Source organism: Cynocephalus volans, chromosome 11, assembly GCF_027409185.1.
Source record: "Cynocephalus volans isolate mCynVol1 chromosome 11, mCynVol1.pri, whole genome shotgun sequence".
Taxonomy (NCBI): Eukaryota; Metazoa; Chordata; class Mammalia; order Dermoptera; family Cynocephalidae; genus Cynocephalus; species Cynocephalus volans.
Genome location: NC_084470.1, coordinates 98,394,210 through 98,420,232, shown reverse-complemented (window position 1 = coordinate 98,420,232; position 26,023 = coordinate 98,394,210). Strand labels below are relative to the sequence as shown.

The following is a 26,023-nucleotide window of genomic DNA, read 5'->3' as shown; positions in this document are numbered from 1 at the left end:
TCATAATGACCAATTGAGGATTTATTAGAAAACACACAGGTGAGGAAGGGTTCCTTCAAGGCAACTACACAACTTATGATAATTCCAAAAAAAGTGCTTTCCATGCTGAACAGACCATGCTGCAAAGCACACCCATGTGGGGACAGCAGCTCCAGGCCCAGGCGCTGGAGCTGGGCAGGCACACCGGGAGTCTGTCCTCGCCGGAGCCCTCAGCCACTTCACTTCATGTACTTATCCTGCTGGTCAGCCAGGATTTTGGCCGAGGACTTGGCATCGTAGAAAAGCTCACTGATCTCCTCGACGTGCTCTTTCTCGATGCTGTCCTTCCCATTGATTTTAGCAAGCAGGTTGGCTGGGGTCAGCAGCTGCACCGAGTACCTAGAGTGGGTGGGGGCCGGGGCAGGAGTGAAACTGGGGCCGCAGAAGGGCGGCCTTCCCCACAATCAGCAGGCAGCGCTGAGTCCAATACTAGGCTTGTGCTAGTTGTCTGAACATGGCAGAAAAGCGTAGTTGTCATTTCTCAGAGAGCTGAGGCCACCCCATCAGAGAGGGGCAAGAAGCCACCAAAATGACGTAAGTGCTACCCCCGCCAATCTTCACCACAGTCTAAAAGTTCTCCAATAGGAGGTAACTCCACTGCTACTTGAAAGGGACCACAAACTTAGATGTACACAGGTGCCAGGCAGGTGATGCCAAGTGCAGATAGGGATAGTTAACATGGCAGGGAAATTAACACAGCTAACTGTAAGCACATGCCCATCCAAAGGCATGAAAATTCAATTGTTTTTTAAAGTACCACTCCATCCAGATGAAACAGTTGCAATTCTGCATTCAACGCCAGAAGCAAGGACAACTGACTCAAAGGACATAGGGAAGGGCCGAGGACTATGAAGGAACGACTGCGGGTCAGGCAACTGCCTGGGGACGTTCTTCACAGGCCACTGCCTTTGAGCTGCTGGAGGACAGTTAGGAAACTGTCTCTGTCTGTTCGCCTCCCCCAGGCTCCCTCCCCAGCACCCACCCAGAGAAAGGAGCGGGAAGGCGGGGAGGATAGGGAGGCAAGGCCCAGGCTGGTGAGCTGCCTACTCTGTGCCCTGCTCTCTGATTCTGTCCATCTCCTCTGCCAAGGGGGCTGTTCAGAGGGGACTTCACCTGTTCCTACAGAGGTATGAACACCACCACCTAGACACTCTGCCCTCTACACTGCAGTGCCTGGAGACAAGACCCATCACACCAGGAAAAGCAGATGCGGTCCTATGCCCTGGAAAGGGGGCTTGACTTTATTTCCCAGAATGATTCCCATGAGGCCCCCAGGCTGTGCTGGAAGGCACAGGCAGGACCAGGGACGCTGGCTCACCTCAGAGTGGTCTTGGTACCAATCTCCCCCAGGTGGTTCAGCGCCTCCTCACTGATGTTGATTCCCTCTGTCTGGGCTCGGATTTTAATGATCTTTTAGAGGAGAAAAAACATGATCAACAGAAACTGACCTCAAGTGTTCCATTTTCAAAGTGTTTTAAAAACAACTTTCTTTGGGCCGGCCCCGTGGCTCACTTGGGAGAGTGCGGCGCTGGTAGCGCCGAGGTCGCGGGTTCGGATCCTATATAAGGATGGCTGGTGCGCTCACTGGCTGAGCGTGGTGCGGACCATACTGTGCTGAGGGTTGTGAACCCCTTACCGGTCAGAAAAAAAACAAAAAAAACAAAACAAAACAAAACACTTTCTTTGGTGTTTCTCACCCTGCGTCAGAAGAGAAACATAGACCCAAACCTAGGCTGGTGGGCAGTGAGCTGACACATACCCAGCACTGCTGGCCTGGCCCCTCCGGGGGCACTTGCCACACCACAGTCTACATGAATGGCATCACAACCAGTGTGTTGTGTTCATCTGGCTAAAGAGCAACTGGTGCCCCAGGAGTGTGCGGCTACCAGAGCAGCTTGCTCTGCCTCCTGGCTCTCCCCTCCACTGTCCCCAGGCACAGAGAGAAGTGGAGCCTCTTCCAGACCTGCCACGGGCTCCCTCAAAGGCTCTAACCTTTCCAGCATGGGCACCACCACCTACAAGCATTCAGGCAACAAAAGACATTTTTTATTTGCTTGATAAATACGATGGTTAAATAAATCAAAAAAGTTACTTTTAAAGATTTACCAGCCCTCATAACACCACCGGGAGATATCTCATCTATCAAGAAGAGGCTGATGCTTGTTGCAGTTTGAAGATCCTGGTAAAGTTGGAGGGGGAGGCAGGCTGGCGGGGGCAGGGGGGACGCTATAACATAAGTGGCACCAGGATCCTGCAGCGCACCAGCACTGAGTGATAAGGGGCAGCTGGGATAATGATGTTGTGTGTTGTGGAGCTGAGATAACTCGAGGGCTTCGAGCCTCATATAATACAGGAATTTTTCACTTTGGCAGCTTCGTAAACAAGATATCAAGAAGCCTTTGTTTAAATTAAAGCCATAAAAACACACCCGGGGTAAAGGCACAGGAACTGAGAAAGACCGAGTCCCAGCTACAGCCTTACAAGAGGGAAAGGAGAACCAGAGGCTTACTGAGGTGGCCTGCCCTGTCAGCTCTCTCCAGGTGGCCCTGGAGGGCAGGAGTTGTAGGCTTGGGGAGTCCAGTCCCTGATGACTGTGGACAGTGGGAGCCCAGCATGACGAATGGCTGCAGATGGGTGAGGTGGGCTGGCTGGGGGTGAGGTGAACGGGCCAACGAGCACCATGGGGGAGCAGACCCTCTACCCCAGGCCACCATGGTTGCAAGGTGCTCTCAGCAGTCTTCCCTTTTGTCAAGACAGGCTCTGACCTAAGACTGTTGTATGAAATGTCCTGATTTGTAAATGTCAGCAACTCATTCAGATATTTCACAAGCACTGCATAGGCTACATAAAATTTATCGGTTGGGCTCATCAGTGGGCTGCCAGGATGTGAGCTCTACTGAAAGAATCTTAGCCTGAAAATTAGGGGCTCCACTTTCTGAAGTCCAAAACTAAATGGAGCTGAGTAGATGGAGACACCCACTGAAGTTACTGGATGGGAATAAGGACAGCCAAGAAAAAGAGCTGGGAGGGAGACCCTGTTCCCCACTCCATCAACAAAACTCCCCTCTGAATGCAGCTTGAACAAAAAAAAAGGGCTTCTCACTGACAGCGGGGGACTGAGGAAACCTCCAGGTCCTGCCAAGAGAAATGTCTGGCGGGGGGAGGTCTGAAACTCCAGCGAGATGCTGATACTGAACCCTATTGCCTGGTCAAAGGAGAGAGCGTCAGTCAGCGTGAGCATCTCCCCTTTAGCAATCTGCGCTGAATCCGAGGCTTGGCTTTTGGACGTCAGGGAAGCTCTGCTCTCGCTCTCTCCAGAGCAGGTCAGGGCAATCACAAGAGCTCCAGCCTCAGACTGCTTGAAAATGGACAGTTCATAAATGAGATCTTTAATCATTTAATAAGCTGCAGGAATAGTTTTGAGGGTGTTGGCACTGATGGCAGAGTACTCAAGTTACACTGAGTTTGTTTGTTTAAAAACCAACCCCAGGTTCCACTAAAAATGCAGAGGTTATCCCTTGAGCCAGCAAGAACAAAGCAACGGTGGCCCTGAGAGAAAGACTGAGAAGAGGCCCTCCTGGCTGAGCCAAGACGGGGCCAGCCTGGTGCTGGTCTGTCAAGTCACTGTTCTGGGATCAGATGGAGGCAGAACACCCAGGGGAGCTGGACTGAGAGATCTGGGGTTGGAGGCAGCAAGGGTGCACTGGCTCCGAGTGAGGGTCCCAGCCCTGCCGCTCAGCCTCTGCATGACCACGAGACCCTGCTGTGTGAGCCTCAGACCCCGGTTATGGCAAAGCTGTTTTAAAAGGGTCTAGAGGATGTCTGCAAAGCACGTGAGGCTATGAACGATAGTAATGATAACTGCAGGGGGGAGGGATATAGGCCCTCCTGTCGTCACTATCTCACATAATCTCTATGACAACCTTACAAATGAAGGAGCAGATCTCCCATTTAACAGAGCAGAAGGCTGAGGCTCCAAGAGGAGCAGCAGACTGCTCAGGTCATTCCACAGGCAAATGGAAGCCACAGAGTACTCCAGTGTGTTGGGCCCTGACCACATCTGTGCAGGGCTTCCCTGGCAGGACACATGGCGTTTTGGTCACAACAGTAGGTGCTTCATGGTCTGCAGTAAGGATGAGGAAGGTTTCCAGTAAATGCCTGGGCCCCTTTGTCTTAGCTTCTGCTTCTATTCAATGAACACCTTGACCTCAACCTGGCATTCATCCAAGAGCAAGAGACCCTGAGCTGGTGACAAGGCCCACAGCCATTGACACCATCTCCTAAATAATGTAGACAACTGCTGTTATGAATCTAACTGCTTCAGTATTCTGCCAATGCCGGTCACAAAGGGAGATCTCTGACTCACTTGCATCACAGTGGCACTGTCAATAAGAAATGCCAGCAGGGCCAGGCTGGATGGGCCATAGCAAGCAGGGGGACAATAGGGGAGTGCCCAGGAGAGGCCCTGGGGCAGCTCCAAAGGAAAGGTCCTGCTCACAAACTGCTGGAAGAAAGCTACACCATGAGATATTTCTAGCAGGAGGGAGGCTGGATGGCACAGTGATTAAAAACATGGGATTCAGGATCAAACAGCCTGGATTCCAGCCATACCTGTCACCTACTGGTCACTGACTGGCATTATGAACTTGGCCAAATTAGCCTAAGTCTCAATGTCTTCAACTTTAAGAATGATAACAATGAGAACAATTTTCCCTGCCTCCCAGGTTACTGGGGACCAAATGGAATCACACTGGCCAGGCCCCACAAAGAGTGCCATGCCCTGCGGAGAGGAGAGGGCCCAGCAGAGTCAGTGCAGCCCTGGCCCATCCATTGTCCCTGGCCCCCAGTACAAGACCATCTGTGGCAACAGTGGGCAGAGCAGAGGAAAGAGCACAGCATACCCCATCCAGTGGGACACGACTCCAGGGCAGGGCCCCAGCTGAGCGATGGCATGAGCTGTGCAGAACACAGACTGGCTTCGCACCTCAGACTTGCTGCTCAGTGACTCAGCCACAAAAAATAAAATTCAGGGTGCTCATAGTGACTACCTGGAAATAAGTGAAGGACTAGAAATTCTAAGCATGAAGTGCCTAGGCAATGCTCGGCACACAGTTGGTGCTCAAGCTCCAAATCAAGCAAGAGGCAACTGCAGGGACAACTGGGACCGTGCCCCATGGGATAAGACCCAACCTCATACATCACCATCACCCTCAACTCCAAGCCTCACCCAAACAGCTCGTGCGGGCTTTTGAGCATCCACTGTGTGCCAGGCACTGAGCTACATGCTTCCACATGTACTTTACCACAGCCTGTCATAACAATGTTAGTTGTACAAACTCCGTCTTCAGGTGCTCTTCCAAGCTGTGTCACGCTGTTTCACCATCATCTCTATGGACCTGGTAGCAGCCCTAAAGGACTCTGTGCTACAAAGCCACAGACCTGCCCAGGCCCAGCCTCCAAAGCCCCTGAGAAACCCACCACTAGTCACACTGTTTACAGCAGACAGGCTCTCCTAGGACTCGAGCACGGGCCCCCTCCGGGTCTGCACCCCACAGGAGGTGGCCTACTGTGGGTTCTGGTAGGATAGACCACCTGGCCTCACCCTCTGAGCAGAAAAGGCCACAGGCAGGGGCTGCCCAGGGCACCAAAAGGCTGTCACTAAAGCATATTTATTGTTTCCTTTTCTTACAGCTGGTGGCCTCCCTAATGGCTGTCATCAAGTCGATTTTTTCACTATCCTTTCCTAAAGCTTATCAAAAGGAGAATAGAAGAGAGAATGGCCAAGGGCCACAGAAAGCTGAGGTTCTGTGACACTTCAGACAATGTCTAGTTAGCCCAACTAATCTTACAGCATCCTCTTTTAGATGGGGAGACTGAAACTCAGGAGTAATGTGGTTGGCCAGGGCCACAGCTGAGTGGTGGGATGGAGAGTGGGAGCCGGGTGCACTCAGCAGACACATTTTGCTCAGCCATCAGTGCACACCGAGAGCAAATGAGAGGGGAGAAGGCAGGAGGGACGAAGGCAGGCCCACCTGTTTCATTTCCTGCGGGGTGTATAGCATGGTCCGGATGATCATCACTCGGTCCAGAAGGTCAAGAGGGATGCCGTGAGGAGAGGTGACGTCCTCGGTGCCTCTGCAAAGGCCAAAATTAATCCCATCACTTAAGCCTCTCTTACACAAGAAACTGGCTATTGGAAACAGGCCGAGGCACTCACAACCACAAAGCAGCTAGTTACCGTCCTGACAGAATCCAAGCCAGGATCAGGGTAAACAGACTTAACATTCAGGTGGCATAAAAAAACCTTCATTATCAATATCACAGGAAATGTAGGAAAGAGAAAAAAGTCACCTAAAATCAAATTCAAATATAATCATCTAGATATTTGCCAAACTTTCATATACACGTTTTTACAAGTTATATTAAATATGTACTTTTTTATTGCTTTTGTCTATGTGGTTTCAGTCTTAATAATCATGTGTAATGTTTACTTAATAATCCAAATATTTTACTTAACCCAAATTGTTGAGCACTTAGGTTTTTTCAAATTGTTGCTGTTATTAAACAGTTTTATGCACAGCATGAACATTTCCTCAGCAACTGTCGTAGTACTTGAAACAACCCTGAATATTTATTTGAATGTACCATCCTAATTTATACAGCTACATGAGGGAACTAACCTTACAGCATCATAGCCAGCAATGGGTATTCTAATTCTTTCATATTTTGCTGTTCTTATGGTTTAGAAAAAGAGAAAGGTAACACCTTGTTTGAATTTGCATTGCCTTGATTACTAATGAGGCATCTGAATACTGTCCTATATATTCATTATTTTACTTTTAGGAACTGTCCAGTCACATCCTTTGCCTATTTTTCTCTTGAACGCTTAACCAAGCCAGTGGAAGAACAGCCCAGGAGAGGAACCCTGCCATCCCACCAGACCCCAAGCTGGGCAGACTCTGGGGGCACATGGGGCCAGGCTACAGCTATGGTGTTTGGAAGCCCAGTGTGCTATGGGGTTTCTGCCTCAGCCTTTGGGGTCGTAACAGCAGGTCTGTGTCAGCGTCACGTCTGGCATTCCTAAATTTGTGCAAGATTACAGAGTCTATGGCCATAGCTAATCAATGTAACAGAGAACAAGGCATGTCATCTGGATTTAATTGTTGGTATTAGATATTTGGTTTCAAATATAAGTAAACATTCTAAAAATATAACTGTAGTTAAAAAATCTATCTGTTGAAATTATATCCAGTCAGTTGGAAGTATAAATGCATATTTGTTATGCAAATATAAAATGCAAAACAAAATACTTGCTAGCAGAGGGTGAACCTTGAAAACATGCTAAGTAAGATAAGCCAGACAAAAAAGGGTGAATGTGAGCTCAGTTGGTCAGAGCGCGGTGTCGTAACAGCAGGGTCAAGGGTTCGGATCCCCAGACTGGCCAACCACCAGAAAAAAGGGCGAATATATGATTCCACTTACAGGAAATATCTATAGTAAGCAAATTCATAGAGACAGAAAGCAGATCTGAGGTTACCAAGGGAATAAGGCTTAATGCTTAATGGTTACAGAACTTCTATTTTTGAGGTGCTGAAAAAGTTTTGGAAAGAGAGGTGATGGTGGCACAACACTGTGAATGCAATTAATACTAATGAACTGTACACGTAAAATGGTTAAAATGGTAAATTTGTTACACACACTTTACCACAATAAAAACAATTTAAAAAATAAAATAAAATGCTGCATTAGTGAATAATTGTTTAATGTAAAAAAAAATTAAGACCTTTCTGAATAAGCAGGAAAATAGGCTTACAGTAAATGCAAATATTAAGTTAACTTTAGAGAAAATTATCTTTTTCCAGGAACAAATATTTTTAAAAATAATAAGGAAGAATTATAAAAATTAAATTCTATTTGATTCAAATCTCAGGATTTGGTGTGCCTACAATCTTCACATTAAGCAAAATAACCTTTAAAAACTACATTTAATTTTTAGTTATTTAATTCCATTTAGAAAATAAGTATTTTTTTTTTAAGTCTTACTTGAGAATTCTTTTGGAAATTCTGAGGATATCTTAAGAACTCAACTTTGCCATGTTAAAATATCCCAGGGACAAAAATATCCAAAATTCTATGACACTCATGATAAATCATCTGCAATACAGACATGATAAATATAAAATGTTTAAAGGAAAAGAGAAAAATGAAGTATTCCCTAATCAAACTTCAAAAGAACAGAGTTTATAGGAATGCATTAAGAAAATTCCTTATAGGGCCGGCCCGTGGCTCACTCGGGAGAGTGCGGTGCTGAGAACACCAAGGCCCCGGGTTCGGATCCCATATACGGATGGCCGGTTTGCTCACTGGCTGAGCGTGGTGCTCACAACACCAAGTCAAGGGTTAAGATCCCCTTACCGGTCATCTTTTAAAAAAAAAAAAAAAAAAAAAAAAAAAGAAAATTCCTTATAGTTTTGAATCCATAAAACTAAAAGTTTAAACAAAAAGTCTACTAAAAGGCTGCTGAGAACTGCTAAGCATTTTGCAGGAATTAAAGACAAAACGTTTTTGAGATTTATCCAAGTTATAAATCTTAGGTACCAAGTTCCTTCTAAATAACATGTTAGTGGGAAGTGGTTTCCAAATTCTATCCTGCTAAGCACAAGAGTGGTGATGTTGCTGAGTAGGCCGGCTACACAGGAGCCCCCAGTAACGCGCTTACATGCACCATGTGCTAACCACAGCAGCAGCACTCAGGACAGCAACCACTGTGGCCATAACAGCCACATTATATTATACAATTACTAATAGTACGCTGTAATAATAATTAATTTTTGGCTAAAATTGCATGCTTATTCTGTGTTCAGAAGTTCATTTCTGGCTTCGGCCTCAGCCTGCTGTTAAATTTAACATTCCACCATTCAGCAACTGTCCAGGCTGTGTTATTGGTGAGCCTCTCCCAGATACACAGTCGGGTGAGAAGCCACAGGCCCAGTCCTCCCTGGAGTGCACTAAGGTGCCCCTACAGGAATGAGCCAACTGTACTTCTAGAGACACACTTTGACAAATACACCTACACACATGCAACATGGTTGACTCATCTATGAATAAATTCCTCTAACTATAACTCAGGGCTTTCCCACTGTGGTGACACTGGTGACATTTTGGACCAAGTAGTTCTTTTTGTAGTGGGCTTTCCTGTGCACTGTAGCATGTTCAGCAGCATCCCTGGCTTCTGCCCACTACATACCAGTAGCATCCCCAAGTCGTGACAAGTAAAAATGTCTCCAGACATTGGCAAAGTCCCCAAGGGTGCAAAATTGCCCCTAGTTGAGAATCACTGCATATCTGCAATCCCATAACTACAGAGACGCAGATAACACAAAGCTTTTCTACTGACAGCACAGTAAACACCTCTCTGGGTAACATGAGAATGGTAACTCACCTACATCCACTTAACCTCGGCTCAGTGGACACAGAAAGAGTGCTAAAAAGACACCATATGATTTTTTGATGAGGTTGCCAAGACAATTCAATGAAAAGGAATGGTCTTTTCAACAAATGATTCTGGGACAACTGATATTTACATGCAAAAGAATGAAGTTGGACTGATGCTCCTTATACCATATACAAAAATTAACTCCAAATGGATCATAAACCTAAATGTAAGAGCTAAGACTATAAAACTATTAAGAGAAAACAAAGGCATAGATCTTGGTGACCTTAGAGTAGGCAGTGGTTTCTTAGACATGAAACCAAAAGCATGAACAACAAAAAAAAGACAGATAAATTAGACTTAATCAAAATGTAAAACTTGTGTGTGTCAAAAGATACTATCAAAAAACTGAAAAGACAACTCAAAGAATGGGAGAAAATATTTATAAATATTTACAAATACGATAAAGGTCTAGTATCCAGAATATACAAAGAACTCTTATAACTCAATAATAAAAAAATAACCTGAATTTTAAAACAGGCAAAGGATATGAACAGATATTTCTTCAAAAAAGGTATACAAATGGTTAAGAAGCACATGAAAAGATGCTCTACATCACTAGCCATCAGGGAAATGCAAGTCAAAATCATGAGATACCACTTCACACCCCGAGACGGCTATAATCAAACAGATAGTAACAACTCTGCGCATCTTCCCCAACTTGGGGAACTGCAGTCCCCACAGCCTCTAGCAGTCCCCACAGCCTCTAGCAGACCCTGATCACATCAGCCTGGATGGGGCTGGGGCCAAATCTCCCAGGAGTCAGGTTGACCAGAGCTTCATCCCCACTGGGCAGGTTCTGAAATCAAAGCCACCTGCCTATGCACCTTTTTCCTGGGCAGGATAGGATTGAGAGAACTTGCTTCTGGGGGTGAGAGCTGCCAGGCTCTGCTGGCATCTGCTGGGCTGCATTATCTACTGTGGATTGGGGGGAGCCTGTTAGCAGAGCTCCCCAGCAGAGGGCACCATCTGTCTAGGCTGAGTCTTTTCACCAGCTGAGCTGTTGGATGGAAGCCAAGCCTGACCAAGGCCAGGTGAGTCCAGCACAGAGACTAAGAGTCTGTGCACAGAGACGTCAGGTTCACCAGGCTGCCCAGGTAGCCATGCTCTTCTCACCAGCAACTGGCCTGTACCTGGCACAAGCTGCCCTCTCTTCAAGACCACATAAAGCATTTGTTACAATGGTCTTGCAGACAGTATCACAGAGATTCAGAGGGGCTATAAGATGCTGTCACATGAACTTGAATCATGTACTCGAATCCTAATTGCAAGTGAGGGGAATCTGCGGAGTGGCCTGTTGTTGCTATGCTGTAGTGCTCAGAGCACTACAGAACGCCCCTGTGGGGCCCACCCAGAGCCAGCAGTACAAGATTCTAGACTATCTTAATGGAGACAAAGCTTCTCTATTAAGAGCCAACTAAACTTAGATATGGCCCACTATCATTCAGAAGTGAGTACAGGCAAAACAGCACTTTCAGTTTCAGTTTGGCTCCAGCTGTCCTGAGATACCCATGAGCCATGGGGTCTCTTTCTAATCCCTACCTTCCCCACTGCCATGAGCACACAGCCTCAGGGGTTCTGTCCCCACACTACTCTGCTGCAGGCTTGAAAAGAGGCTCCTCACCACCATCCCTTCCTGCCCTCAGCACTGCAGAGAGTAGACCCTAATGTTCAAACAGGATCACAGAAAACCAAAAGAGCAATAAAACTACCAGGTGCTGGGAACACTGACACTGGGCTTGAGAGCTGGGAAGATGGTGTGTTCTCTGGGGTTCATGGGCCTAGACAGTACTTAGAAGAAAAAGGAACCCCAGAGCAAAGTCCCCTGTCCCAGCTCCGGGCCTATCTTGGCAGGGTGAGCACCACATGAGCATTCGCTCACCCTCCAGGGTAACATCTGCTCTTCTCAAAAGCAGGCCTAAGAGGCGGGAAGGAGGGGCAGGGATGGAAAGGCACCAGTGTAGCTCGGAGGTCTCGGACAGAGAGAAAGTACTGGTTTTATTATCAGAAAGACCTGAGTTCTTACCCTATCTTTACGACAAGGGGGAAATGCCATTGTGTTTCCTCATTTGAAGGATGAAGCCAGTGTAATACCTACCTCAGAGCTCATGAGGATGGAAGGAGCTCACGTGTCTGCTGCCGTCCAAGGCCAGCCCTGTCCAATTGAACAACCACATCACAGTGCCACCCTCCCAACCCAGAGACCACATGGACACCCTCAGTCAGCAGCAGGGGGCTGCTGCCCCTGGTGACTGATGGAACGAGGCAAAAGGCAAGCCACTGTGGCATGTTTTCTCACACAGTCAACAGACCTCCCTTCATCCCCAGCCCGACTCATGATGTTATGGGTGGAGAGATCCTGAGGAGCAAATGAGCCCAGATGGATGGTGGAAAAGCTTCATGGCAGGTAGGCAGCCACCCTACCTGATGACACAGTTGCCTCGGTTAGATGCAAAGATGACGATGGGGGCAATAGAAGACTCCAGGGCCCGGTGCAGATAGGTGAAGCACTCAATGTCCAGCATGTGGACCTCATCCACAAACAGCACGCCTGGGACCAGCTCGGCGACTCCCTGGTCGATGTACTTGTTCACCACCTTGTTGATCTCCCCTCGCAGTTTGTCTAGGAGATGCAAGAGTGGCAGGCAAGGCTAGACTAGCATCAGGCCAGGAGAGACTGTCACCTTTTCTCTCCCCCCACACCCCTTGAATTCAATCCAAGCCCCAGCTTGCAGCCTGGTTTTCCTACTAGCTATGAGACCCCAGGCAGGGTATGTCCCCATTCCAGGCTTCAGTATCATCATCTGAAGATAGGGATAATCACACCCAAAGGTCACACAGTTGGCACCTTCCCCTGAAGATGTGTTTGACTGAATGTGCAAAATGGTTTTGAGGGTGTTTCGCATGGGAACGCCTCTGCCGGGCACACTCCCCACCATGCCATATTATCGCACACCCACCCAGTCTACCTCCCTGCCTCATCTCAGAGAGGCTGGAGTTTGAGAGCCCTGGGTGAAATGAGTTTTAATATGCAAATTTTCCTGTTGGGTGTTCAGTAAATGACCCTTTCTTTTGGCTGTGCATGACAATGCTTAGGTTAATTAACTTTCAATCAAGTGCCTGGACTAAGGAACAGGGTATGTTTAGAATCCTCTCTGGGCAGAAATCGGAGAGTAATGAAAGGCTCTGAAGAAAGCCCAATCTCAGAGCTCCTAGAGGTCATAGCTCTCACTTTCCAAACCTGCTCCTGCACTATTATGAGAAAGAAGCTGTTCAAAAACAGAACAGGGATATTTGATGCAGCATCTTCCACCAAAGTCAAGAGGATGCACACTAAAAATGGTGTTAAAAGGCAGAAACTGTGCTTGATGACTCTAATAAAAATGCCTCATATTGCTCCACTAGCTAAAACTTTAAACATAACAGTTGCTTTAATATTTAACATTTTAAGGTAACAAAGATGTAGGTGGTAATTAGAAAAAAGGACATAAAAATTGGGAAGAGAAGCAGGGTAAATGAAGGTCCACCAACAAGTAGCAGCATGGCCTGCAGAGTGCCCAGGAAAGAGTCACCTGCAGAGCTGAGGCCACACAAATCCTCATTTCTGGGGCCTCAAACTGACTGCCAGGGGGCCAGAGAACACACAGTATGCTGTATGGCTGTCAAAACGCAGCCAGAGACTTGGGATAGAGCCACGCCCTGCACTAAGAGGACGGAGGAACCTGTCCTGAGGCGTTTCCTCAGTTAGGGGATGCACTCGCACAGCACATCAGAATCCAGGGCCCTCCAGCTCTTCTCCTTGTTCACAGGACTTGCTATTTCTCTTACCTGTGATTTCTGTCTTCTTTGGCTTCATCAACTGGCCCATCATGGACAGGATATCTTGTCCCCCCTGCATAGGAGAAGACTTACAGAGTCAGTCTTGCTTTCTAAGGCAGCTGTAAAAGCCTCATTCCTTTGCAGACTACCAGTTCCTACTGTCAACTCGACTTAGGAGTCCTGAGGTGTGGAGACTCCAACACTTCCCAACAAAGCTTGAGGAGCTTCTAAACACAGAGGAATTTTTAGAGGTTCCCTTTTACCTGTGAGAATCAAACAAAACCCTTTCACAGGAAGGATATGCTCTGTGGGGCCTGCCCCAGCCTTCTTCTCCAGCCCTATCTTTCCAATCCCTTATTCCTTGATTAGCCAGAGAGGACTATAAAACCCTTCCCTGGATATCTCCAAGCTCTTTTATCCATCTGCCAGGAATGCCACTCTTTCCTGGGAAGCTCCCAGTCAACCATTAAAGTTCAGGTCAAATGTCTTCTAGGTGCATCTGACCCCAACCGGGCTCACGCCCCCTTCCAATGTTCCCACTCCTTTGGGAACAGACAGACTGTCAGAATAAGTATAAGGATGTACCAGAATTACATTCTCATGTCTCCTCTCACTAGTTTTGGCCACAGGGGCGCATTAGCCTAGTCTTTGACCTGGAGCTGCTAAGCTAGTGAGCCTGAGCCTACAGAATGGCCGACTCGACGGCAGGCTTACCATACCCCTGCATCTTCCTGCCAGCTCCTCCTAACAGTGTGGTCAGCAAGAGGAAGAGGCTGGTCTTTTGTCATTCAGCATTTAGTGATCACTGTTGGTTATCAGCCCTGGGACATAGAGGTGCTCACTAAATGTTGAACAGTTAAAGGTCACACATGTTTCCTGAGTACTTAACAACATGATCCTCAAAACAGCCTTGCTAGGTAGAAAGAAACTCAAAATCAGAAATCCCTAAATCACAGAAAACCCAGAGACCCAAAGTAACAAATGAGCCAATCTAGTTAGTGATGGAGTGACACAGTGCCTAACTTCTGACTCCTAGCCCAGCATTCTTCCCAAGTCAAAGGCACCAAGGAGGTCAGTTTGGGGACAGCCATTCCACCTAATGAGGGGATGTATTGGTCCAAGATGAGTTATCAGCAATCTCTTGACCAAAGCTCCAAAAGACAAAACACCCGAGGATCAAACTTCAAGTCAGAAATCCCATTATTCCCCGCTAGGGAAGAGGTGGCCTCTTTTAGGATGAAGATGCACCAAACTGAAAGACCAGCAGCATTTCCCCAGAAATGTCATGAAGTGATAACGTATCTTCCTACATTTTATTAGTCAAGACAAAAAGTATCCGCCTTCTACTCACCATGAGGAACAGACAACAGTTCCAGCTCAAAGCTAAAAAACTGGGGATTTTGCTAAACAGAGGGAAAGATACCGCTTTGTCAGGCTTCCTGAAATCCTGTAAAGGGCTCATAGAACACTCCTGCCCTCCTGCCATTAACACCCAGAGAATCCCAGGCATGAGCCCGCTGCTGGAGAGAAGCCACAGAAGAAGCTGGCTAACTCAGGGCCAGAGGCTTGGCTGGGATGAGAAACAATACACATGAAATCATCTGTGACTACGGCATTTGAATTGGAACAAAGGAGTCCCTCATAGCTTATGTTGATGTTAATTGCTGAACATTACAGATAGAAAAGGACCGTCTGCCTCAAGAACTGGCAGCAAGACTCGGACAATTCATTCCCAGAGCTCCCGTGCACATGCAGAAGGGCTAGTGTGCCAGGCCATCCACGCATTGAGGGAGTACCTGGGGCCGTGCGTTAGCCACATCCAAGTCATGCAAGGTCACATCCTGGATGATTTCTTTCTTCTTATGCACATCCCCCTTTGGCAAGGGGACATACTCTTCAGCTTCAAGATCAAATTCTGTGGCATAGGTATCACACCGGCCCTGCCTCTACAAAAAGAGGGAAACATGAGTGCCTGGTGAGTTTTCACTACTAAGTGAGATAAAAGTCTCAGTTCCCAACTGTGAGCCTGACAGCCTACTTGACAAACTCCAAATATGCCCCACTCGTCTGCTGCCAAGAAAAGGAAGCTATCTGCTCATCACTGGGCTCCAAAAACTTGGTTGAAAAACACCTGATACTTTCCCCAAGAATCTTCTTTCCTCTCTCTTTCTTTTAACTGTATGCAATTCCTGATAAAGGGCAAATCCAGTAGAATAACTGGAGATGGAGGGAGCTGTTCAGACTCTTTTGTAGGTGGGTGATTTATTGTATGATATGAAGTATTATGCTCATCCATTAAACAGTGAGGAACGCTGTACAGGACACTGAACATCAGATATAAAGAGAATGCCAACTAATGCAGCATTCCTTCCCACGTGCATATATCTTGGGAAGAAAATACCAAAGAGATAAAAGGAAGATTAAATACACTACACGTTTCAATTTGAAAATGATTCCAGTTGCTTTGGTTTCTCACCCCACCCTCCCCCTCTAAACAGGTTTTAGTGTATTTCTAACAGACTGTCTGTTTTAATCATGAGAAGGTTAAACAGTGAAGACAAAGGAAAAGCAAACTTTATTATACACAAAGGGACAACTGCTGACCTACCATCAGCATCGCACCAGACACCAGCCCCCCTTCCCACACACCCTGTACACTCTGAAGAAAGCAACTCCCTCATCACCTAGGTCTCCCCATGGCAAACAGATCGGGGACAGTGCTTTGTTCCAAGGAAAGCATTACCTTCACAGCCCCACTGTTGGCTTCAATGTAAATCACATCTCCAGCCTCTACTCGCTCTTTCTGCAAACTTTCAAAAATACTGGGGTCCAGCTAAAAAAATAAAAAATAAAAAAAGGTGAATAAGAGAACTGTAATATTTATCCTATTTCTTTCTGACACACTTGAAGGCACCTTTCCATATGAGACCTGAGGTTTAGCAACTGTATGGAGAGAGCCTTGCACGTGCGCATGTGTGTTAGAATGTGCAGGAGTGTGAATGTGTGAGTGTGTTATGAGAGGTTGGACTGGCAGGTTGAGAGCACCAGGGAGAGAGGAGGACGAGCATGCCTGTGTGCCTGCATGACAAACACAAGAGAAGGGCAGGGGTGACACTTCCTCTTCTCCTTCCCTTGACTCCAGAGGTTGTAAACTGGCAACAGGGCTTTTAAAAGTATGGCTCTGGCTGCCTTCAGATGGGACCCACACTGTCCGTGGGACTGCAGACCCTAACGCCCCTCTGGAGGTGTATATCCCTGCTTCACTCCATGCTCCTCACCTCAGATGAAGCATCTGCCATGAAGCACCTGCCAGCGCCTGCGTACTAGTCTCAAGGCTGGCATTTTGCAGGACTTATGATTCTGGACAAGGTTCCCTGAGCCTCAGTTTCCTCATGTAGATAACAGCACCCAGGTGCAATCACAGATGTATAAAATTGAAAGGGAAACATAAACCAGGATCTTTCCCAAGACTTTTGATTCAAATCCCAGTGTTTGCACACTCAGGTCTGCCTGTTTATATCACAAGGAAAGGAAATTAGCACCTTTTGGAAATTGTTTTTCTCTAGATCATCCAGATTCAGACTGTCCTCAGTGATTAATATTCTAGGATAGCAACCTTTGTAAGGACTCAGTATTTAGACATAAGTTTCTCTAGGTTAAACTTCAAGGAGAGCTATATTATATAATATGGTGGTGGTGGAAAGAAACTTGGGCTTTGTCCCAAACAAAATTAAAGAATAAAAACCTAGGGCTCAGTAAATGAAGACATACAAAAGAACACACATTGTATGATTCCATTTATATGAAACGTCCCAAAAAAGGCAAGTCAATAGAAACAGAAAGTACATTCGTGGTTGCCCAGGGCTATGGGTGGGAATGGGGACTGACTGTAAATAGGTATGGGATTTCCTTTAGGGGTGATAAAAATGTTCTAAGATTAGATTGTGGTGAGGGTTGTACAACTGTTTAAAAACATTAAAATTCTTTGAACTGTACACCTAAAAGTGGGTGAATGTTATTCAAAATTATATCTCAATAAAACTGTACAAAACCACCACCACAGCAGCAAACCCTCTCACTGGCTGGGTAGGGAGCAGTGCTTGGTAAGCCCCCAAGGGCAGGGCCTGGTAGAAGGGAGGCACGTATTACTAGTAGTATTCTCCTTGGTAGGACTCATAAGCCTCTCTCATATTTAAATGTCCATCAAGTATTTGAGCTCCTTTTATCCAAATATCTTGTACATATGCTAAAAGTATCTAGCAGTATTCATTTTGGAAGAAAAATTTCATCTTCTCCCTTATGTTATTTTCTTAAAGAAACTATGCAAAGCAGCCTTATGGATGGCTAATATTTAAACTGCATGTCTATTTTATCTATTCCACATTGGAGAGTATATCGGTTAATTTCCCAAATGAATTGACTGAAGATGTAATTACTGGAAAGGTGGCAGATCCTAGTAAGACATCGAATTAATACAGAATGGAAGTGATGAGGGGTAGGTATAAAAGATATATTTACAGAGGCAAGCTCCTGAAATGGAAACCCCGTTAGGAAAAGAAAAATGGCCCTGTGAAGAGGTGACGTTTTTATGATCTCCATAAAGCAGTGACCAAGAAACAACCTTACAGAATCAAAGAACCATAAAATCGTAGAATGGAGTAAAGATAGAGAAATTATATGGTCGATCCACCACAGTTTATAAATGAGAAAACTGAGTCCCAGAGAGTTCAACTGACTTCCAAAGGTCACACAGCAAGTTGGAGGGCAGACAGCACTTGATGGTCAGGACTTAGCTCTGCCCCTTAACTAGCTGTGTGATCCTAGGTAACTGCTAACCTCCTTATGAGCCTCAGTTCTTTTATCTGTAAAATGAGGGAAATTACACACACACACACATAAAGTTATAAATGACAATAAATGAATATTTATTAAAGCACTTAGCCCAGGGCCTGGCACATACAATAAATGAGAGCTATACTGATAATGTTATTTTTTATTATTATTAATAATAACAATAAGGTAAACCCTACAGTCCAGATTGTCCCATTTCTCTAACTAAAGACTCTCACACTAACACGTAACAGCTACTCATTAGGTAACTAGGTGTCACACCCAAAGCAACAAGTTTTATCCTCATAACCCTCTGAGACAGGCAGTTACTATTCCCATTTAACACGAGACTACTGCTCAGAGACCAGGTCACTTGCCTAATCTTACACAGCTATACATAGCAGAGCCAGGATTCCCTTTAGCACTTTGATTCCAAAGTTCATGCTCTTTTCCTAGGTGCCCTGCTGCCTGCATCCTACGGGTTATAGGCCAGGAGTCTGAGGGGGGTCTTCGAGGGCTAGCCAGTGTTGTGGTTATGGCCTCTCCACAAAGCCCTGGCCTGAGCAGAACCAACCACTGAAGTGCGTACAGATTTCTAGCCCCGGACACACAGGAGCTGCAGTCAGGATTCTTCATTTGCCACTGGGAAGTCCATCCATCATCTGTTATACAACTCTCACGAGATTATTCAGTGCTGCTTCTTTCTATGAAGAGGAGCACTGATAACTGGAAAAATTAATGCCCTGGTTCAGAGGAAGGCCCAGGGCCTTTGACTCACGGCCATAATATGGGATACAGAATGGAAGAGATAGTTTCTTGACTTAACCACACAGCTCACACTTTAACACACCCAATTTCCTAGAAGTAAATAAGAAAAGTAAAAGCTATCTTCATGAGTCTCCTTACATACAAGCCCTATACTAGGTACTGCTTTAGACACAGACGAGCCTCAAACAGTCCTGTGAAGTATCGTCACCCACAGTGCACAGATAAGGAAACTGGGACACAGAGAGGTTATGCCACCCACCCAAAGCCACAGAGCACTGAGAGATTCAAGAGAAAAGAGCCCACAAACATTTACTCACTTTCAGCTGTTTAGTTCCTTTGGCTGTTTTGAGTCCTATGATCACATGGCTAATGGTTTTGCCATAGCCTCCCATGGGGTTCTCTGTCTCACACGGAGTTAGCTCTGTGACTTCACCTTCATAAACTTCCTTGGTTTCCTTTATCCGCAGCCCTGGAAGAGATGACAGATGGGCCATGGTGAGAAGCAGAATCCTCTCACATCTCTTTCTCTCTCTTCTTTGTGCACATGTGCACACACGCGTGTTCTTTAATAGCCTTTTTAGCCCCAAACTTCCATGTCACAAGAACTGACAACTTAAAATTGATAACGTATGTTCGAGGGTATCATGGGTAGAAGAGCAATACAAATGAGAAACGTAAGCTGGAGGCGCTGTTCAGAAACTCAGAAACACAATCTTATTTTAACGTTTTAAAGGGACTTTCTAGGTTCAAATCCAGAACTAGACTTTCTAGGTTCAAATCCAATCTATAATTCCCAAAATTGTTCCAGACTCTGCTACATTTCCAAGGGGGTGAAATTTAGCTTCACCCTCTAAATGTCGTCTGTGAACCCACACCACCCTGCCCCACTACAGCGGTGACCACCAAAGCCCCCATGCCCTGCATCCTGCACACTTGACTCCAAAGGGAACTTCTGAACCAGTGGAATAGCTCACGACACACCTTCTCTCACTACCCAGCTTGACAAAGCATACTGCAGTAATCAGATGTCTACATCAACAGCAGGTGACACTCAACCCTGCCGAGTGTTCTGGGCTCCTGACTGACCCTCACTGCACGCCCCAAAGGGAAATACCCAGTTGTCATTCACGACTTTTAGTGGGTTGTTCTACAACTTTTCCAAGACCACAACAATAAAACGAACTTTCAAAGCACCTGCTCCCCATAATAAAAGCATTTACAGTTTTACAGTAGAATATTGTCAATAAAGGTACATTTCTCTCCTAGATCTAATCCCCCACATTAGCTATTTAATGTTTGTTGATCATCTAAGAATTGTTACCAGATTGATTTTTAGAACATGATCTCAGCACCTTTTTCCCCATGTTTTTGCTATCTGAAGCACTCTTTTTTGGCCTAGGCAATTCCTGCTTACAGACTCAGTTTAAGACCCATCTCTTCTAGAAAGCTTGACAATCCTTCTCCCTCATCCTCCAAATTGCCCGTGGAGACCTGCGCTTCCATTGGTGTAGTACCAGCACGTGGCAGTGCCAGGACTTACAGACCTTGCCCAGCCCTCTGCAGACTGACCACACCTGAGCTGAGAGCTAGCACATCACAGGCACGCATGAATGGATGAATGAATGAAGTAACTTAAGTGAGGGGTTGTCACTAGGCAGACCATCTAATACCCAAGAAATGTGCCTGCAAGTACTTATGCGTGTTCTATGTAATAGCCTGAGAGCTCTGAGGAGGTTGCCATGTATGTCACCGTAACACCCTCAACCTCAGGCCTTTCTGGACCATAACACCCTCGACTAACAGCCTCCATCAAAACTTTTTTCTCTCCAAAGTTAATACAGGTATGTCTCTGCCTGCTGGGTCAGGGGGATGCAGAGGAGTGACAAGAGGGGGCATAAAGAGCTTCTGGAGTTCTAATGAGGTCTATTTCTTGATCTGGGTGTTGGTTACATGAGTGTGTTCACTTTCCAAAAAAGCATCAGGCTGTATGCTTATGATTTATGCTCTTTTCTGTACAAATAAGCATTATACTTTAATAACATTTATATTAAAATAAGGAAAAAAAAGTTTTTCTAACAAAGCAATGATAATCATTAGTATCTGAAAGTTTTCTTAAACAGAAAGACAAATGCACATCACTGAACACTGCTCTGAAAACACACATATCACACACATCACACACAGGCGTGCACATGCACACACACACACACACACTCCTGTGTACACACGCACAAATTCGCTCTTCCTGTAACTCCCAAAGTCACAGTCAAGAGATACAGATGGCTTTCTCTGAAACCAAAGCTATGCCACAAATAAGTTAACGGCTATTAAATCTATTTTTAGAGGATTCTAGAAACATCAACAAGAAAGCCATTCTAAGTCACTGTGCCTGCCATCAATTCAAGAGTGTACAGGAAATATTCTTGGGTCCTACTAGTCAAAGATGTGTACAGAATGGGTCCCTAGATTTACAGGAAAGCTGGCAGACCACACCAACAGGAACAAACTATGAACTTCTGACCACAGCGGCCACTCCACCTGTTCACACAGACCTTGTACCCAGTCTAGCGAGGACTGGCTCACCCTGCACCTCATCTGACCGTCACCACACTGAGCAGTGATGACAACAGAGGTACCACCACATCTCACTTCGCCTCAGCCTGTAAAACCGCCAGGGCGAATAGTCCTCACCTCCATTCCACAGACGGTAAGTCAGCTTTGAGAGGTGAAGCCCGTGATCCTGTCCTCCCTTGTGACAGGCCCAAGACTAGAGTCCAAATCTTCTGGCTCTTGGGAGCAGTTTCTTCCCACCCCACCAGAGGGCCACAGCTCTCTGGCAGCCTTTTCCACAACGTGTGCTCTGTCTTTTCCCCTTCCACTTAATGTGCCCACTGACCTCACCATTCCTTTTCCACCAGCCTGTGGATGTGACTCTAGCTCCCATATAATTTATATTTTGCCAACTGGGGAGAAATGCAAGGGAAATTAAAAGATTAAAAAGATATGACACATATCAACCAATCTATTATATACACCCTTATTTGTATCCTGATTCGAACAGTGAGACTATAAGAGAAAAAAAGACATTACAGACTGTCTCCCTCAATCGACCAATTTACAACTATTAAAAAGCAACAACTACCAAGCTGGGGCCAGTAGAGCTCAGGGGAAGAGGAGGAGAGACCTATGGAGTGCATGAAGGCAGTAGAAGCCACAATGAGAGAAAGAAGGGGCTGCTCTGACCATTTCAAGCCCCCAACCACTTCAAGGCTGGCTCTGGTGAGCACACACATTAACAGCTGGCAAATGCTGCAGCTGTGCCCTTCATATGAAGTTGCTTGGAGACTGCAGGGGAGAAGAGGGCCTTGGTGGACCCCAGGCCAGCAAAACCACTGACAGGGTTCCCATGGACCTGCATGGGAGCAAGTGGCCAGAAACAACTGAAAAAAAGGAGCCACTCAAGGGCCAGTGAGTTATCACAAGGGACTGGCTCATGGCCCGTCCCATGGGAAGTGTTTGGAGTGTGGGGTGAGGGAGATGGGCCACCAGGGGAACATTGGGGCACAGTAAGAACAGCTGATTTGTCACCCAATCAGTGCAGGACCACTCAGTGGAGACTGGTCAGGAATATAGATCTGCAGGGGGTGCAGTTTGCTGAAAAGTCTCTGACCGAGATCAGAGTTTCCATACAACTCAGGTGTACCAGACCTCACAAGACCTGGAAGTACGTACAAGGTCAACCATTAAAACCTACGCTGCACAAAAAGCCTTTCCCAGGGAATCAGCAGCAAATCATCAATTTAGCTCAACCACTGGGCCTAAGTGCTAGTCCCCACAGGAAGTTCCTTCATTTTAGAAGTAAGCAAAGGATAACAAATTGGTTCCAGTGCAGACTTTAAGTGGTAGGAACAGCAAATAATCTAACAGAGAACTGAATAAAAACACAAAAAACCCACAGATCAGAGACAAAGATCTGATATCAACTAGTAAAGGTCTAACACCACCAAAGAACACCTATAAAACCTAAAAGGACTGGAAGCCCCCCAGGCTCCCAAGCCGGGGTGTGGGGAGGGCCAAGGGCTTCAGCTAGGCCCCGCCGTGCCCCCAGACTTCTGCATCCAGCCCAGCAACAATCAGCAAGACACCTCCGGAAGCACCCTGGGCTCCCAAACCAGGAAGGGGGGTGCCAAGGGCCTTGGCCACACCCCTCCCAACAGATGGCTACATCCAGCCCAGTGACAAACAAGCCACTGCCAGAAACCCCCCAGGCTCCCAAGCCAGAGTTGGGGGAGTTCGCAGGCCTCAACCACACCCCTGTCCCCAACCTTCCTCAACCCTCCGCAAGCAGGCTAGCAAAGGAGCTAGCTGAGGGCCAGCCCTGCCCCCCAGCCTCCATCTCCATTTCCTTACCCCCCTCCCACCTGCCCCTCCCACTGTTCTGCAACATCTTTAAATGTAAAAAAAATAATAAACAAACACATCACAACAATTATGAAACAATTGGAAATTTGAAAACTAGATATTTGACAATATTAAGAAATTATTGTTCATTTTTTTTCTAGGTATGATAATGGCATTGCAGGTTTTTTTGTTAAGTCCTGATTTTTGAGAGATACATACAGAAATATTTATGGATAAAATATTTACGTTGGTGAAGGGGTTTGGGGGAGGGTCATCATACCACTTGATGACTTTTGTAAGTTTGAAATTTTCCATAATAAAAGTTAAAAAAAGGGAAAAAGAAAAAATAATAAACTACTACTCTACACCTCCAAGATTTGCTGAAATTAGAAAGACCAACAATACCAGGAGTTAGTAAGGCTGCAGAACAACAGAAAGGCTTATACACTGCTGCATGTGTAAACTGGTCTAAGTGCTTTAGGCACAACATGGTATTATCTACTAAAGTTGAACACATGTATATCCTATGATCATGCAATTCACTTCCCAGGTGTTCCCCCAACAGGATGGGTACATGCGTGCACTAAGTGACACAGACAGCACTGGTCACAGGAGCATCATTCACAACTTCCAAGCACTGGAAAAACTCCAGCGTCAATCAACAGTGGAAGATATAACTAAATTGTGAAATACCCATACAACAGAATACCACATAGCAATGAAAAAGAATTACAAGGGCTGGCCCGTGGCTCACTTGGGAGAGTGTGGTGCTGACAACACCAAGCCAAGAGTTAAGATTCCCTTACTGGTCATCTTTTTTATAAAAAAAAAAAAAAAAAAAGGAATTACAGCTATACACAACATAGATGAATCTCCCAAACATACAGTTGTGGGAAAGAAGCCAAACTCAGAATATATACTACATGATTACATTTATTTGAAATTCACTATAATGTTAGAAATCAAGACCATCATTAACTTGGGGAAGGAAGGATGGTGACTGGGGCACAAAGGGTAGTTGGGGGTACTGGCAATACTCTCTTTTTTGATTGGGTGCTGGTTTCACAGGTTTTCACTTTTGGATAATCCACCAAGCTATACATGTATGTTCCGCCTACTTTTCTGTATATATGTACAAAATTACCAAATCAATTTTTAAAAAATTTAAGTAAATAACACGAGTGGGACCTGGTGAAGGAAGAATATAGATGGCTTAAGTGTAGGAAACACTACTCTAAACCTCTGCTGGAGTCTGCAGTCATGGTTCTCAACCTTTAGACTCACCCAAGAGAGTTCTACAATTCCTTAGGCCTTGCTGCACCCATCATAATTAGTTTAAGGCTCCTCAGATGATCCCAAAGTACAGCCACGATTAAGAACCACTTATCTAAAGAATAAACGAAAAACTCTGTTCTACTCACAATGTGGAGACATAAACTACTTCTGACGGCAGGAAGCCCTGATATGGTCTTAGTGTCCTCCCCATTAAACTACCTCTGTTCTGATATGGAAATATCCCACCTGCACAAGGAAACACTGCCAAACGGTGTCAGGCGCTCTCAAATCACTTCCCATTTTTACATGTGTTCATTATCTGATCACTGGGCTGGCTGCCTTCTTCCCCCAAGAAACCCAATCAGGACAAAGATTCTAAGACGTTAAACGTTGAAGAGAAGTTTTGCTCTACCTTCGTTCCATCTGATAGCCTACAAATGGAAGTTCTGGAATAGACCCAAAAGAGAGGACATATTTCACTTTTGCTTTAGTTCAAAAACAAATTCTTAGTTCCTGATCATCAAGACAAAACTTTTCCAAACAAAAGGAATGTTACAGAAGATTTTGACAAACTTGGAAAATTCTCTACTTATAAAGTGAACCTTGATTTTGTTTAAATCAAACCGTCTATACCCCACAGAGATAAATTCCTTCAAATGGAATGCTTACCTATACTTACTATTAGATGGCTGTGACATGAAATTCCTAGAGTAGAGAAAGAAAGGCATTCCCATCTCTCACTAGTCCCCATATCTGTTTAAAGTTGCTCTGTGCTGACAAGCAAGCAGGGGATGTGGCTGACGGACAATGAAACCAGCTATTAGCCAGGAAAGAGGCTGAGCTGGCGCTGTCTCTGGGAACGACAACACAAATGACACAGGTTTCATCTTCTGGCTCAGGTTTCTAAATCTCTGACAGGGACCTTCATCACATCAAGGAAATAGCACAGACTCCTTGCTTTTTATTTCTGGTCAGCTTACCGCTTCCTCCCCACCCCCTGCCAGCTTCGTAAAAATGCAAAGGCAGAGGAAGATGGGCAGAGCTCTTTTCTGAAGACAGTACACAGCCTGCCTTGTCGTCCTGTGGCAAGACTGAGAAGCTTCTCTCCACACTGCTACCATCAGAAGAACTGCACTGCCCTCCCTCAAACATGGCAAATCTCAGAATGGATGCCAAGGTGTGTTATTTCTTTTTTTTTTTTTTAATTTTACAGCATTTAAGCTACCTTTAAGCGACCCAAACACAACATGCACACATGTGAAGGTCAGTTTTGTCAGATTTTATCAATGTAAAAAAAATTTTTTTTAATGAACTTTCAAGTTCATTTAGGTTGTTGGTATAATGCAGTTCCTTGCAGCTGTAAGACTGAAGTCCCTGTTTGCTGGTTGGCTGTTTGCT

At 45.7% G+C, this 26,023-nt stretch overlaps 1 protein-coding gene across 1 annotated transcript in view; it reads right to left on the bottom strand.

The window, feature by feature from the left end:
- Positions 1-26,023, bottom strand: part of RUVBL1 (RuvB like AAA ATPase 1) — a 39,397-nt gene continuing 13,374 nt past the window's right edge. The window contains exons 4-11 of the mRNA XM_063114430.1: positions 19,267-19,418; positions 16,095-16,184; positions 15,148-15,297; positions 13,361-13,424; positions 11,957-12,155; positions 6,072-6,174; positions 1,358-1,449; positions 1-378 (exon numbers count right to left, since the gene is read on the bottom strand). Coding sequence (XP_062970500.1) covers positions 219-378; positions 1,358-1,449; positions 6,072-6,174; positions 11,957-12,155; positions 13,361-13,424; positions 15,148-15,297; positions 16,095-16,184; positions 19,267-19,418 — 1,010 coding nt within the window. The 3' untranslated portion in view covers positions 1-218. The remainder of the gene's footprint in view (positions 379-1,357; positions 1,450-6,071; positions 6,175-11,956; positions 12,156-13,360; positions 13,425-15,147; positions 15,298-16,094; positions 16,185-19,266; positions 19,419-26,023) is intronic.